The sequence below is a fragment of the Pan troglodytes genome, chromosome 15 (assembly GCF_028858775.2).
Source record: "Pan troglodytes isolate AG18354 chromosome 15, NHGRI_mPanTro3-v2.0_pri, whole genome shotgun sequence".
NCBI classification, from domain to species: domain Eukaryota; kingdom Metazoa; phylum Chordata; class Mammalia; order Primates; family Hominidae; genus Pan; species Pan troglodytes.
Window position 1 is genome coordinate 42,974,636 of NC_072413.2, and position 13,716 is coordinate 42,988,351.

At 38.2% G+C, this 13,716-nt stretch overlaps 2 protein-coding genes and 1 long non-coding RNA gene across 4 annotated transcripts in view; 1 reads left to right on the top strand and 2 right to left on the bottom strand.

Annotated features, from left to right (window-relative positions):
* LOC104002024 (uncharacterized) overlaps positions 1–13,716 on the bottom strand; it is a 118,275-nt gene that overhangs the window by 100,667 nt on the left and 3,892 nt on the right. The window contains exons 3-4 of one of the 2 annotated variants that reach the window (XR_674047.4): positions 4,048–4,130; positions 3,730–3,894 (exon numbers count right to left, since the gene is read on the bottom strand). This is a non-coding gene — a long non-coding RNA (uncharacterized LOC104002024). Of the gene's footprint in view, positions 1–3,729; positions 3,895–4,047; positions 4,131–13,716 lie in introns of those variants that run through there. The other variant, XR_010150933.1, reaches the window with a different exon arrangement.
* LOC129136927 (atherin-like) lies at positions 300–3,686 on the bottom strand. Its single transcript, XM_063793950.1, has 3 exons — positions 3,681–3,686; positions 1,963–2,642; positions 300–383 (listed from the first exon to the last, which is right to left on the bottom strand). Exons 1-2 carry the CDS (start codon positions 3,684–3,686, stop codon positions 2,022–2,024), a joined length of 627 nt encoding a protein of 208 aa, XP_063650020.1. The 3' UTR covers positions 300–383; positions 1,963–2,021.
* Positions 2,000–12,065, top strand: C14H14orf28 (chromosome 14 C14orf28 homolog). Its single transcript, XM_001149836.6, has 5 exons — positions 2,000–2,386; positions 5,247–5,771; positions 8,026–8,115; positions 9,213–9,347; positions 10,185–12,065. The coding sequence occupies exons 2-5, from the start codon at positions 5,248–5,250 to the stop codon at positions 10,366–10,368; spliced, it is 933 nt and encodes a 310-aa protein (XP_001149836.1). The 5' UTR covers positions 2,000–2,386; position 5,247; the 3' UTR covers positions 10,369–12,065.

Consider the following 13,716-nt stretch of genomic DNA (forward strand, 5'->3'; position numbering starts at 1 on the left):
AAAAATTTCTTAGAAACAACACTAGAAATGTAATCCATAAAATAATAAATAAATTAAACTTTATTAAAAGTTAAAACTTCTCTTCAAAATACACTGCTAAGAGAATGAGGGCCAGGTGTGGCGGCTCACGCCTGTAATCCCAGCACTTTGGGAGGCCGAGGTGGGCAGATCACCTGAGGCCAGGAGTTTGAGACCAGCCTGGCCAACATGGCGAAACTCTGCCTCTACTAAAAATACAAAAATTAGCTAGGCATGGTGGTGCACGTCTATAATCCCAGCTACTCGGAAAGCTGAGATACCAGAAACTCTTGATCCTGGGAGGCGGAGGTTGCAATAAGCCGAGATCATTCACTGCACTCCAGCCTGGGTAACAGATCAGGATTCTGAAAAAAAAAAAAAAAAAAAAAAGGCAGAGTTGGGGGGCGGTAGGTAAGCAGAAACTTAAGGGTGATGGGCATACTCATTTGATCACAGTGATGGTTTAAGGGGGTATACATATGTCAAAACTGATAAAAATTATACACTTTAAGTATGCTCTATATATTCTATGCCAATTATACTTCAGTAAATGTATCTAAAAAAACCCCACAACTCAGATGTCAGATTTTGAAGACAGTGGAAAAGATGCAGAATGGAAATTTCAGTTAAAGGCCTCAGTGATGTTTGTGAGTTATCCAAGTATTCAAGGAATCCATGCTTCCTCCAGCTAGCTGAGACTCGGCAGAGTTTAATGAGCAATCTTAATACTATTCTCCAGAAATAGTGTCATCCACCATACTATGGCTGTTTTCAGGAAGAGAATGACCTAATCAGGATAAAATGAACTCCATGTCTTGTGAGGGATTTATAATTAGACACATAATGCACATTTACAAACATTTTTAAAGGGCTTTTCTACCTGTAGGAGAGGATTAATATTGAGAGTGAACTTTTTGCAAGTTTTCCAACACACTAGTTTGTTTAATCTCTAAGAGCCTCAGTTTCCTCATCTATAAAATACCATAAGAAATAAGAAAAAACAGGAAACTAAAAAGAGCAGGCTTTGCCAGAGCTATTAATTACTCTTTTTTGGGCAGAGCCAAAACTCAAGAAATGGAAGTCTCTCTTCCATTTCTAGACTTTTTAGAGAGATCCATGAGGAAGTTCCCCTCCATAGCGTTGGCCGACCATCACACCGGTCAAGAAGGCATCCAGCCTCTCCCAGGCTCAGCCTGTGACGGAAAACCACACTGATTTACTAGGATAGCCTTGAGCTCTCTCATTAGCCCTCACGTGTTCTGAACGTTAGAGCTAACTTTCCAGACCCTCATTATTTGTTGAAAGGCTGGATGGGGAAAATCTCAACCAGATCTCCATGTCTACTTGCAAGTAGAGGTAGTTTTTGCAGGGTGGCCTGTGTTCTCCAGATGCAGAGCCATACAGGGCCTTGCTTCTTTACGGGAGATACAAAAACTCGGCCCTAATAAACAGAAATAGTGGTTGAGCCCACAAACTAGCATTAAGTTGTCCTAACTGTAATTTCCAGCTCCGTCACTTGCTGTGTGGGACCTTATTATCTCCAAAACCCAATTTTTTCAACTTCACAATGGAATTAAAACAATCTAATTTTTCAAAATGGGGTTAACTTCCACTGTAAGTTACAGTATATTGGCCAATAATTAACTTCAACACTAAAGCTGGCATTTAACAGATCAATTCAACTGTTTTCTAGGTAAATACTTAAACGCTTAAAAAACCGTAATTTACTGAGAAAACAAAGCTTTCTTTCTAGGTTAAGAATTTGAGAAAACAAGACCCAGAAGCAAACTAAAATCAAGTCCTAAAATGGTACAAACCTCAAAAAGCCAATCAGGTTTGCCAATAAAGCTCCGCCTCCGTGCAAACTCTGCCCACTTCCGGCTTCCCCACCCACCTTCTACCAGTGGAACCCCGCCCCTCTCTGCGAGGTCCCGCCCCCCACACCTGATCCTGGTTCACATTGGGCGAATCTGGATGCTGTATACACAGCCGACACACGCACTTTAGGCTGGGGCGTCTTCGCGCCTGCGCAGCTGCGCTGTCAGGCGGCTGAAAACGGGGGGGTTGGGGGGAGGGGGGCGGAGGTCGTGCCGAATCTTCCTCCGTAATAAGAAGCGACGTGTCCCGCTGTCCTGGCTCCGTGGGTCCAGTGAGATTGGGCCTGGGCGCTGGAGCTGCTGTGGCTCCCGCCGCGGCGGCTGCCATGGAGACCATGCCAGAGCCCAGAACTCATGCCGGGGGAGGCCGAGACAGCCGGCGGTACTCATAGATGAGGCGGCGGCGGCGGCGGCGGCAGCCCGGGCTCTCCATGAGCAGGCGGCGGCGGCGACGGGTGCGGCGGCACCGGCGGTTTTCGGTCCCCAGGGAGGTACGAGGAGTTTGCTTCCTGGTGGACGGAGACTGGCCGGTGTGGGAACGCCTTCCGCGGCCCGGCCCTCCAGCCTATTTGTCCCCAGTCCTGAGCACTCGGCGGGGCACTGCCCGGGCAGAGGCGGGGGCGCCCAGCCGACTCGCGGGCCCCTAACTCGGGGACCCGCCCGCCTCGGTGCCAGGCCTCCCGGGCGCGGCTGCCCAAGGCCAGGGTGGGCGTGGCCGGAGCGTGGGGGCTCCCCGGGGGCGCACGCCTAGCGTCCGCCTTGTCCCTGTCCCGAAGCCCTGCGCTGCTGGGAGCGGTAGCGCGTGGCTGTTCAGGCGTATTTCAGGCGCTGATTTGAGAGGGGACTTTTAGAATCCCTGAGTCCTTAGGGAGTCTGGCGTTCAATGCCTTGGGCATGTGGTGGGGTCCTCACGGCTAGCTTGGGGTACCAATTTCCTCCCTTGGAAGTCACCACGAAAGAAAGATGTTTTGTCAAAGAAATAGAGGTCAGGAGAGTTTTCCAGGTTTATTCAAATTGGAGGGCCCGTAGAGCCTGGAGAATAAAGCCAGCGGAATACATCCTCCAGTCCTTCTAATTACAGTTCCTAGCTAAACAGCTAAGACAATTTTAAGTAAAGCTCTTCACAGCTATCTTTCCATCATTTTTCCCCACCCCCCATTTTTATTGCAATTTACTTTGGAACAAATCACCAAATTCATGATGAAACTAGTATCCTCTAGTTCTTCCAAACCTTCGCTCCTCCCGTTTTTCCCAGAGAAAGACTAAAGTTTCATGCCACATATGTCATTATAGTTTAATTCTCTTAGAGTGTAAGGGTAGTTACACTTCATTTGGTCATGTCTGAAGACAATTTGAAGAAAATATCCTAGAGACTTATGCTTCCTTCCCAATGCACTATTTTAGGAATCTGAACTCAGGCTCTTTAAGCAATCTTAAACCTTGCTACAAAGTTCTTTAAAATTCAACGGAAATAAATCAAACCATAAAGTTATTTTCGTTTTTAAAGTATTTGAATGCATAACTGTTTTTTAAAATCTTTGTAAACAAAACGTGTCAGTTTCTATTACGAAGAAACTGAGTTTGTGTTTTCCTAGGCTGCAGATTTGCCACACCCTCTTCTTCGTAAGTGGATGACTAGAATCAATGTGTTGGCCAACTAGATATAAACATCCACTCTTCATACTAAATATAGTTACTGGATATTTTAGAGTCCACAGTATCTTGCTTCACACTGAAAACACTGTGTTCATGTGTGTTTAATATATTGCAGAAGTGAATTTTTACTCGCATTGCAGAATGTTTTGGACTTAGTTTCTTACACAAATAAAACACGTAGGACTGCAGCTTTATTAAGTGTTGAGTTCATGTTGTGTTTGGGAGGATGCAGCACTTGGAAAAGATGGTCAAAATAAGACACTGATCTCAGTCACTCATTTCTCTGTTTCTGCTCCTCAGATGCCTCCCTTTTTTCATAACAATACTTCTCCATAAAAGTAACCTCGGAAAACAATATGATGTTGTTAGTTTATTTGCTTGTCCCAAGTAAAGTGAAGGAGTTTTTTCAATACAATTGTAAAAAGAACTCATTCTTTCAAAAGTATGTGCGCTATATAACATACATATAACACAACATATTTATTAAAATACTTACTGTGGCTTTAAAATCAAAGTGCCTAGTGGTCCTCAAGGTTGGGAAGAGTGCCAGTTTGAAAAGGGAGGATGCTTTGCTTCATTCTGAAAACACGCATAGGGAATAATCAGGATATTTATCAAGTTCTGAATCAGATCTTCATAGTATAGCCTCTGTAGTTAAAAATTATAGTATATCTAAATTGCACAATAGCACAATTCTCAGTTGCAAATAAAAATCCCAAAGTGATTAGCAATATTAGCTATGCTACTATTCACTTAAGATTGATTTTCATGATTACTACTCATGCTGTCTTTCAAAGCTAAATGTCAGAATTAGTCTTAGTCTATATAGCAACAGGAGTTTTTTTTTACATAGTTTTTCTATACAACAAATAAAATATGTAGTATAGTTAATATAAAGATTATGTAATGGCTATTATTCTGTACCCCCAATTAAGGATCCCATTATATTAGTTTCTTAAGTGGAATCACCCATATTAACAAGAAAATGAAGCAAGCACAGCCTGTATTTTGGAAAGATGAGGAGGTTTACATTAGGAATATGCCTAACCAAAGTTAGTTTATGTTTTTAATAGCTTTATTTTCATTTAGGATTTTTTTTTTTTTGAGATGGAGTTTCACTCGTTGCCCAGGCGGGAATGAGATGGCGTGATCTCGGCTCACCGCAACCTCCGCCTCCCAGGTTCAAGCGATTCTCCTGCCTCAGCCTCCCGAGTAGCTGGGATTACAGGCATGCGCCACCATGCCCAGCTAATTTTGTATTTTTAATAGAGGGTTTTCTCCATGCTGGTCAGGCTGGTCTCCAACGCCTGACCTCAGGTGATCGCCCGCCTCAGCCTCCCAAAGTGCTGGGATTACAGGCGTGAGCCACCGCGCCCAGCCTCAGGATTTTTTTTATTACAGGGTTTCCCTCTGTCACAGATAAAATCTGCAATGTAATTAATATAAAGCCTGTCAAATGGCCATCTGTACCTCAAAAAAAGACTGCAGCTTCTTAAATGGTCTTTCCAGAGAGCTCCAGAGAGCATGCATAGTGCGCGAAAAGTGGCTCATTTAAATTTTTTTGCTATGTTGGGAGGCCTAATAACCACATTTGATTTGAGTCTTTAGATAGATTTATTTTCGTTTAAACATATTATGCATTTAATATACAAAGTTACAATTTTATGTGTTCTGTTTTAAACTTTTAAAATGTAGGATGAAGACACTGTTTGAAGAGATCAAAGCATCAATTAAAAATAACTATAACCAAGATCGATCATTTTGGAGGCCTGTTCTTCCTTGGGGGGGTGTTTTTACTATCAAAGCTGGCCGCAAAGCAGTATCCTGTACACCACTCTATGTTGAAATAAGACTGAAAAATACCTGCACCATAGATGGATTCTTGATGTTATTATATGTCATTCTTAATGAAAATGAAAACTTCCCTAGGGAACTCTCTCTTCATTTTGGTAGAGAGTTTGTAGACTGTTTTCTTTACTTAATGGACACCTACAGTTTTACAACTGTGAAGCTACTTTGGATTTGGGACAAGATGGAAAAACAGCAATACAAATCTGAAGTCCATAAAGCTTCATTAATAATTGATTTGTTTGGGAATGAGCATGATAATTTTACAAAAAATCTTGAAAATCTCATGTCTACCATTCAAGAGAGTTACTGTTCCAACTGGCGATGCCCAACTCGAGTGCAGGAGGATCAGCAGCGCACAATTAATATAAAGTAAGTTGGTCTAACGTCTGTTTTGTCACTTTTACTTTTTTTAATGAATGTTGCTTTAGATATGTAGTCATGTACCCCATAATGACATTTGGGTCAACAAAGGACCACATATGCCATGCTGGTTTGTAGGATACTGTATATTTAGTATACCTTTCTGTGTTTAGGTACACAAAGACTTACCATTTTGTTAAAATTGCCTACAGTATTAAGTATAGTAACATGTTGTATGGATTTGTAGCCTAGGAGCAATAGCCTCGGTGTGTAAAAGGTTATACCATCTAGTTTTGTGTAAGCACATTCTAGGATGTTTACACACTATGAAATCATCTAAGGATACATTTCTCAGAATGTGTCCCCATTGGATGACAAATGACAATATTTGTTGCCAAAGTATTTGTTGCCAAAGTATTTGTTAAAGTACAGAGCCTTTATAATTACTTAGGCATGAAGCAGTCACAGAAATGCAAGATTCTTCTGCAGGTCCCCTGAAAACAGTGTTACAGCCTATTACATCCAAACATCTTATAATTACTTTACAAAACCAGCTGATAACCTTGTCAGTAGCAAAGTAATGAATTACTCAGTATGAAAAATATATTACTCTTACTTGAATTTACTAATATGACTATAGATGATTCTTAGTGTCACAAATGTAACCTCTTTAAGAGCGCTTAATACTGTTTTGGAATGTTTCACCCTTTGAATAGGTCTCTGTCAGGAGGGCTAGTTCCATATGAACAAGAAAATTAAAAGTATCCTTTCATATTATGGCCAAGACATAATTATAGACAGAAACCCAGAACTTGGCATCTCACATGTGGATGTGGATGTAAGCAGCTTTTATTTTGACTAGGAAAGGTGCAAGGAGCCAGATGAGTGTTTTTGGCTTTCAGAGAAAAGGCAGATCTCCCACCTGGTAAATGATAGGGACAGAGTCCAAATTGGCAAGCCCTAGTGGAGTGTTGGGAAACGTTAAAGCCTCCAAGGGACATGAGCTGGAAAGGGGATAATTGCCAGTGGAAGAAAAACAGACCCAAATGCATTTTTGGCAGAAAGGTATTTGGCCCTATGGTCCAGAAAAACAGCCTGATAGATCGTTCCCATTTGGAAATGTATATCACGTACCCTAATTTGTTAAACTTACATTTCTCTGAAATACACTTTGTCTATTTTCCTGCATTGCTAATTTGAAATATCAATCAATGGAAATAATTATCAAGTCATAAAGACAACTCAGAAGTGTTGCAGTGATCATAGCTCACTGCAGCCTTGAACTCCCGGGCTCAAGTGATCCTCCTGCCTCATGCCTCACTACTTCAGCCTCTCCAGTAGCTGGGACCACAGGTATATGCCACCATGCCCAGCTAATGTTTTATTTATTTTTTTATTTTTTGAGACAGGGTCTCACTCCATCTCCCAGGCTGAAGTATAATGGTGTGATCACAGCTCACTGCAACGTTGACTTCCTGGGTTCAAGAGATCCTCCTGTCTCAGCACCCCCAAGTAGCTGGCACCAGGGGCATGTACCACCATGCCCGGCTAATTTTTGTATTTTTTTTTTAGAGATAGGATCTTGCTGTGTTGCCCAGGTTGGTCTCAAACTTCTGATTCACCCACCTCAGCTTCCCAAAGTGCTGGGATTACAGGCGTGAGCCACCACACCCAGCCTAATATCTTGTTTTTTAAAAACTAGTTTCATCTGTAAATATTTTGAAACTATAATGAAATATTTATAATTCTATATTTTATACTATTTAATAAAATATTTTTCATCATACTCTATAACTTTTAAGTTTTTGCCTACTTTTTAAAAAATCCTATATTTAAAGCAACCTCTGAAGTAATGTAGAAAAAAAAATTTTTTAACAGATCAGGTACTTGAGGCCAAGAATGATTATTACTTACATTTAATCAGGTAACTAATCAGCTGCTCCTCTGATTCTGGGTCCTAGTTCCTTCCCACGAGACCAGATTGCCTCTTTTGAATCTTCTCACAAATGTTTTAAATTAACGTAGCAGCAACTGGATATATCAGGATTGTTTATACAAAAATATGTTTCTTTGAAAATTTCATAATTAGTGTTTGAGTTCAACTGGTTTCTATACTATCTGCAAGAAATTCCGAATGTGTCATAAAGGTTATACTTGGTATAATTGGTTTTGCTAATAAAGGACTGAGCTGTAAAATTTGTTATAATATATTAAGATATAAAATGTTGAAGCAGTTCTTACATGCATTTAATAATTATTATAGTCCTCCCCAAGAAATTCCACATGGAAACTTGATAAGACTGGCTGTGAATGAGTTATTCTGTTCCAAGATTGAACTGTGTGAAGAGCATGGGTGAGTATACAATAGACATTTAAAATGACAGTATGTATGTGTTTATAAGGAAACCTAGGCAGATGTGCTCCTTGAAGTACTTTATGAATCTTATTAACAAACCTAGTTTACTATGACATTTTACAGTGTTTTTGTTATGGAGTATATCACTACATAGAATATGGTACTACAGCTGATTGATGAATACAAAGCAAATACCTTTTCTTTTTTTCCCCCCCACTGCTGAGTAGGTACAATAAAACCTTGGTTAACCGGAACCCAGCTAATCGGGACCCTCAATTATCTGGATTTTTTTCTGCACTCTCCATTTAGGAGAAAGAGGTAAATGACAACTAAAAAACTTAACCTAGTAAAAGTTGAGAGAAGCAGAACATATTCATCCCAATCTCTTAAAATTTTCTGTGACATTGTATAATGAGAATTAATATTTAGAAGGATGATCTTATTGCTGATTAATTTCAAAAGGAAAGGTAAAAATATGTTCTGTTAATTGTACCTATTAAGTCCAGAAAGTGAACGAATATATTGTAGCAACAAATACTGAAACAGATGGTTTTCTGGTTAATTTGGTTAAGTTAATAATGTTTGTTAACCAGAATACTGTACCCTGAGCATTCCGGTTAATCAAGATTTTACTGTATAATTCAATATGTTATATTCTGATCCATATACTTAATACCTCATAATATGAGGAAACAATTTGTTCATGCTTATAGTCGAGTCTAATGGCAAAAGGAAGCAATTAGAGTCATATTTTTTCCCCTCTCTGCCATTATTTGAAACCAGCATATAGAGTGAAATATAAAAGCGTTTGTATCAGTTCTGCAGAGTTATGCTTTCATAGGCTTATACAGAAATAGCTAGCATTTCCTGGAGTTTTAAACGTGTCATTTCTAGTGTAAGGAACACAGCTTATAAACTTCTGGAACTATTAGGTGATATAAGGTAGTAATTACCCTATACCTATAGGTATTAACCATTACCTACACCTATAATACATAATTATAAGAAAATTAAAGTCATAAAGACAACTCTGAAGTGTTGAAAGCCAGCTTTGTCCCAAGTGTAATAATGTTCATGCCTGTTTTCTATTTTAGGTGTGGTGGCTTAAGAGAATTTTCCCAACGAGTTTTCTGCCATGGGGCACCCCCTTTTGTTGTCTTAAATATGCAACATTGGAAATCTGAAGATCTGGCATATGTACCCTATTACTTGGATTTGTCTGATCACAAGTAGGTGTTTTTGTTGTTTCTTTATAAAACTAATAAAAAAAATTTATCCTGTTATATTATGATTTTGACTAGCCCTTAAGAGATATTGTTGAAAACAATCATATCTGTCTCTAAATTTATGTATTCTGAATAGAATCAGAATTTATTACAGAGAGTCAGTTACTAGCAGTGCACATGGTGGGTAGGTGTGTGGACTACAGAATAGACAGAATTGGGTTCAAATCCTAGCCCCATCTTTTATAAGTTAACCTTGGGCCAACAACTTAACCAGTTTACATGTCAGTTTTCTTATCTATAAAGCAGAGATGATGGTATGAACCTAGTGCAATTATTGTAAAGATTTAATAAGCACATACTAAGTGTTTAAGATAGTACCTGACACATAATACTGGATAGTATAATAATAGCACAGTATTTTGTGCCTGACACATACTGGCTAATACTTGTATTTCAAGTCAGAGAAGTGTGTAGTAGTATGCAGGTGGTCATAATTTAAACATAAAATGTTACTTGTCACTATAAATAAAAATATCTGCATACAAATCAGGAAATAAAGGGTTCTTTTAACATTTTCCCTGTAAAAGTTTTCTTATGTGTTTACTCTTTTTTAAAAGAAACAAACAGGTTATAAGTTCATCTGTTAAAATATGTTTTTAAGAAATTCTTAATTTCCACATTTCCAATTTTATTACATTATCTATAGAGATGGATATCTTTTTCAGGGAACAGAATACAAACAATGTCAATGTTTTTATTCCTTAGTTATGAATTTAAGGAATGTTTATCTTAAAAACAAAGTATTAAATTTTCTCTCATACTATATTATTTAATTTGCAGGTATTTGTTGGAAGGTGCCACATTATTTAACAAAGAGGAACATCATTATTCTGCAGCTTTCCAGATTGGTGGACATTGGATGCACTATGATGGGCTCAGAAATGTGAATTTAATTTTGTTAAATAAACCCCCAGAGTTTCTCCTCTTGTCATCATTGGTTTATATTCGAGCAACAGAGAAATAAATATAGACTGATGCTAAAAGTTGTTTTCCCTCCTGCCCATGCTGTCCCAGATGAAGGGCTTTTATTTTGTGTATACTTGGTATCCAAGAAAATAGTTCAACTATACTAGTTTCAGAAGTGTATTTTCAGTGTCTAACCCCAGGTAAATGTTTTATATAGAGGATCTATGCAAAAATGTTTGTAATTTTTTAATATTTCCTGAGTTATTTTTATATGAGCATATTTTATGTTGGAATAAAACATATCTTGTGGCCTTTGTATTTTTTATTTATATGTACCTCAAAGATTTTTACAATTCTGTCTTTGAATTCAAGAAATACTTTGTCATCTGAATTCTAAATTTTTCTTTTTGGATATTCGAGTAAAACCTAGGTAAAAGTATTTTAAGTTTATATAATTTAACAGTTCAAAATATATCTGACTGTATTTCTTTGCCCTACCTCACTATAATCCAAAGTGCACTATTTGATCTAGTATGGATTTGAATGTACAATTTATCGATGGCTTAGTTTATTAGTTCGATTTGCCTAGTATCCCTGCAGCAATTTTTTAAAATGTGTGAGAAATTTTTCAGAGCTTAAACTATTTCTTTATAATGGCAAATTACTTTTAACTACTTCCTAAAGTATTATAAACCTGCCAGTGGATTTTAAGTGATAGCTAAGCTTCCAAGCTTAATTCACGTTATTACAAATAAATTATATAACTATCTTAAATGTTTATCTTATAATTAAATGTAATTTGAAATGCTCTAATGTATTTTGCAGATAAAACAACTATAAACAATATTAGGCAACTGGATGTTTACTAGTGTCGGACTAGCAATAGAAATGCACTTTAAATATATATTTAAGGGGAAATGCGTGCCTGGAAATACTTCTTTTCCTAGTGAAGTTTTATATTGACACAGAGAAAAGAAAACTTAAATTTTTGAGTGATGTCTACTGGCTTCCTTGTAAGTAGTGATTGATAGCATGCGGCTTTGACTTGCAATACAAATCATTAGGATTTTATAGTTATCAGAACATTACGTTTCTTTATAAAGACCCTAAGGTCACTCTTCTTTTTGCAACTTAAGGGAAAAAATATTCTCAAAGGAAAATACTTTTTGAAATTTATCACCATTTTAGTGTTTACATTAAATAAATAGTTCACTTCAGGTTTGGGATTGAGATTAGTTGCAATATATTTAGAAGCTCCTACATGACAGCACAGATCACTGCCATCTGCTGAACTGCTAAAGTGCTTGGTGCCATGTTGAGAAAACTTACCCAAGAATGGATAAATATGGGTGAAACATTACTGAGAATGCCTCATGCTAGCAAATACTATGAAAATTCTTGTTTATATATCAAACTAATTTATTTTACAAAAAAAAAAATTCACCCCAAGATTTATTTAGTTTCCCAAGTGTATCTGATTAGGATTTAATTTAGAGTAAACTTTTCTGGGGACACCTGATTGCATGAACTGAAGTATACAATAACACAAATATTACGGTAAACATAAATGGTGTTATTAACAAAATTATTCCTAATGCAGATTTATTCTTTCAGGAAATGCACTTTATTTGGAATACCAGTTTATCATGAAACAATGACTTACCTACCTCACAGGGTTGTTGTGAGGATTAAGATGTTTGTTAAAATCTTGACTACCTTGAACATGCTAATAAAAAAACATTTTTCTACCTCTTTTATTTGCAGGCAAGGCTCCCAGATTTTCTCTAACTAATGAACTTTGCAGATTTTAAAAAATTACTTAGGCTGTAGCTCATATCACTAATATATTTAGTGTGTAATGGAAATTCAGTATGCCTTCTTGACCCCAGGTTGGGGCTTAAGGAGGAGAACAGATAGTTTATTTTTATGGTAGCAGTTGATAGAAACAAGAAATTATCTCCTGCTGACCAAACAGTGAATAGAAAAAGGATCAAAAAGAATTAACTAAAATAGATTATCTACGGAATGTGAAGGTGAGGGTATGGAAAATTCTTTGTAGTTCTATAAACATCCTTAGAGAAATCAGAATAATCTACTGGTGGGGGGGCTAAAGATATGAGGTAATAATCAGATTATATATTTTTTTGTTTTGGTTTTGTTTTTCTTTTATTTTTTATTTTTTATTTTTTGAGATGGAGTCTTACTGTCACCCAGGCTGGAGTGCAGTGGTTCCATCTTGGCTCACTGCAGCCTCTGCCTCCCTGGTTCAAGCGATTCTCCCACCTCAGCCTCATAGCTCAGATTACAGGCGCACAGCCAGCACACCTGGCTAATTTTTGTATTTTGAGTAGAGACGGGGTTCCACTATGTTGGCCAGGCTGGTCTCAAACTCCTGACCTCAGGTGATCCACCTGCCTCGGCCTCCCAAAAGTGCTAGGATTACAGGTGCGAGCCACCGCGCCCAGCCCCAGAATACATTTTTAATCAAAATACCACAAACAACTCCTATACCTACAGGACAGCAAAAATAATTGTAAAACCTTTTCTACAATCTGGCATAAAGAACAAATAAGCAAATTTAAGAAGGAGTCTTCAACTAGCTTCAGCAAAAGAAACCGTTTCTTCTTTAACTTCTGTAAATAATCTTACTTATTCCTTCAAAGTAGTTTATAATAATTTATAAATTATTAGTTTGTTTAAACTGTCACTAGATCTAATCCATCCAATGAAAGAGGAAGAGAAAGGATAACTGACCACCACAGGCATGCCTACTAGACTGAGTCCCGTGTTCCTAAAGTATGGGCAAACAACTATATAATCAGATGACTACTATCACACATAAAAAGCTACACATGGCAGGACACGTGGCTCATGCCTGTAATCCCAGCACTTTGGGAGGCTGAGGTGAGAGGATCACTTGAACTCAGGAGTTCCCTGGGCAACACAGGGAGACCCCATCTCTACTAAAAATACAAAAATCAGTCAGGTGTGATGGTGTTCACTTGTCGCCTGTAGTGCCAGTTACTCAGGAGGCTGAGGTGGGAGGATGGCTTGAGCCTACGAGTTGGAGGTTGCAGGGAGCAGAGATCACTGGAGCAGCCTGCGTAACACAGCAAGACCTGTCTCAAAAAAAAAAAAAAAAAGCAAAAGAAAAGCTGTACATGTTGAGCATATGAAAAATTTAGTTATGTTTGTTTTGAGATGGAGTTTCGCTCTTGTTGCCCAGGTTGGTGTGCAATGGCACCATCTTGGCTCACTGCAACCTCTGACTCCCAGGTTTAAATGATGCTCCTGCCTCAGTCTCCGGAGTAGCTGGGATTACAGGCAGGCGCCACCACACCCGGCTATTTTTGTATTTTTAGTAGAGATGGAGTTTCTCCATGTTGGTGGCTGGTCTCAAACTCCC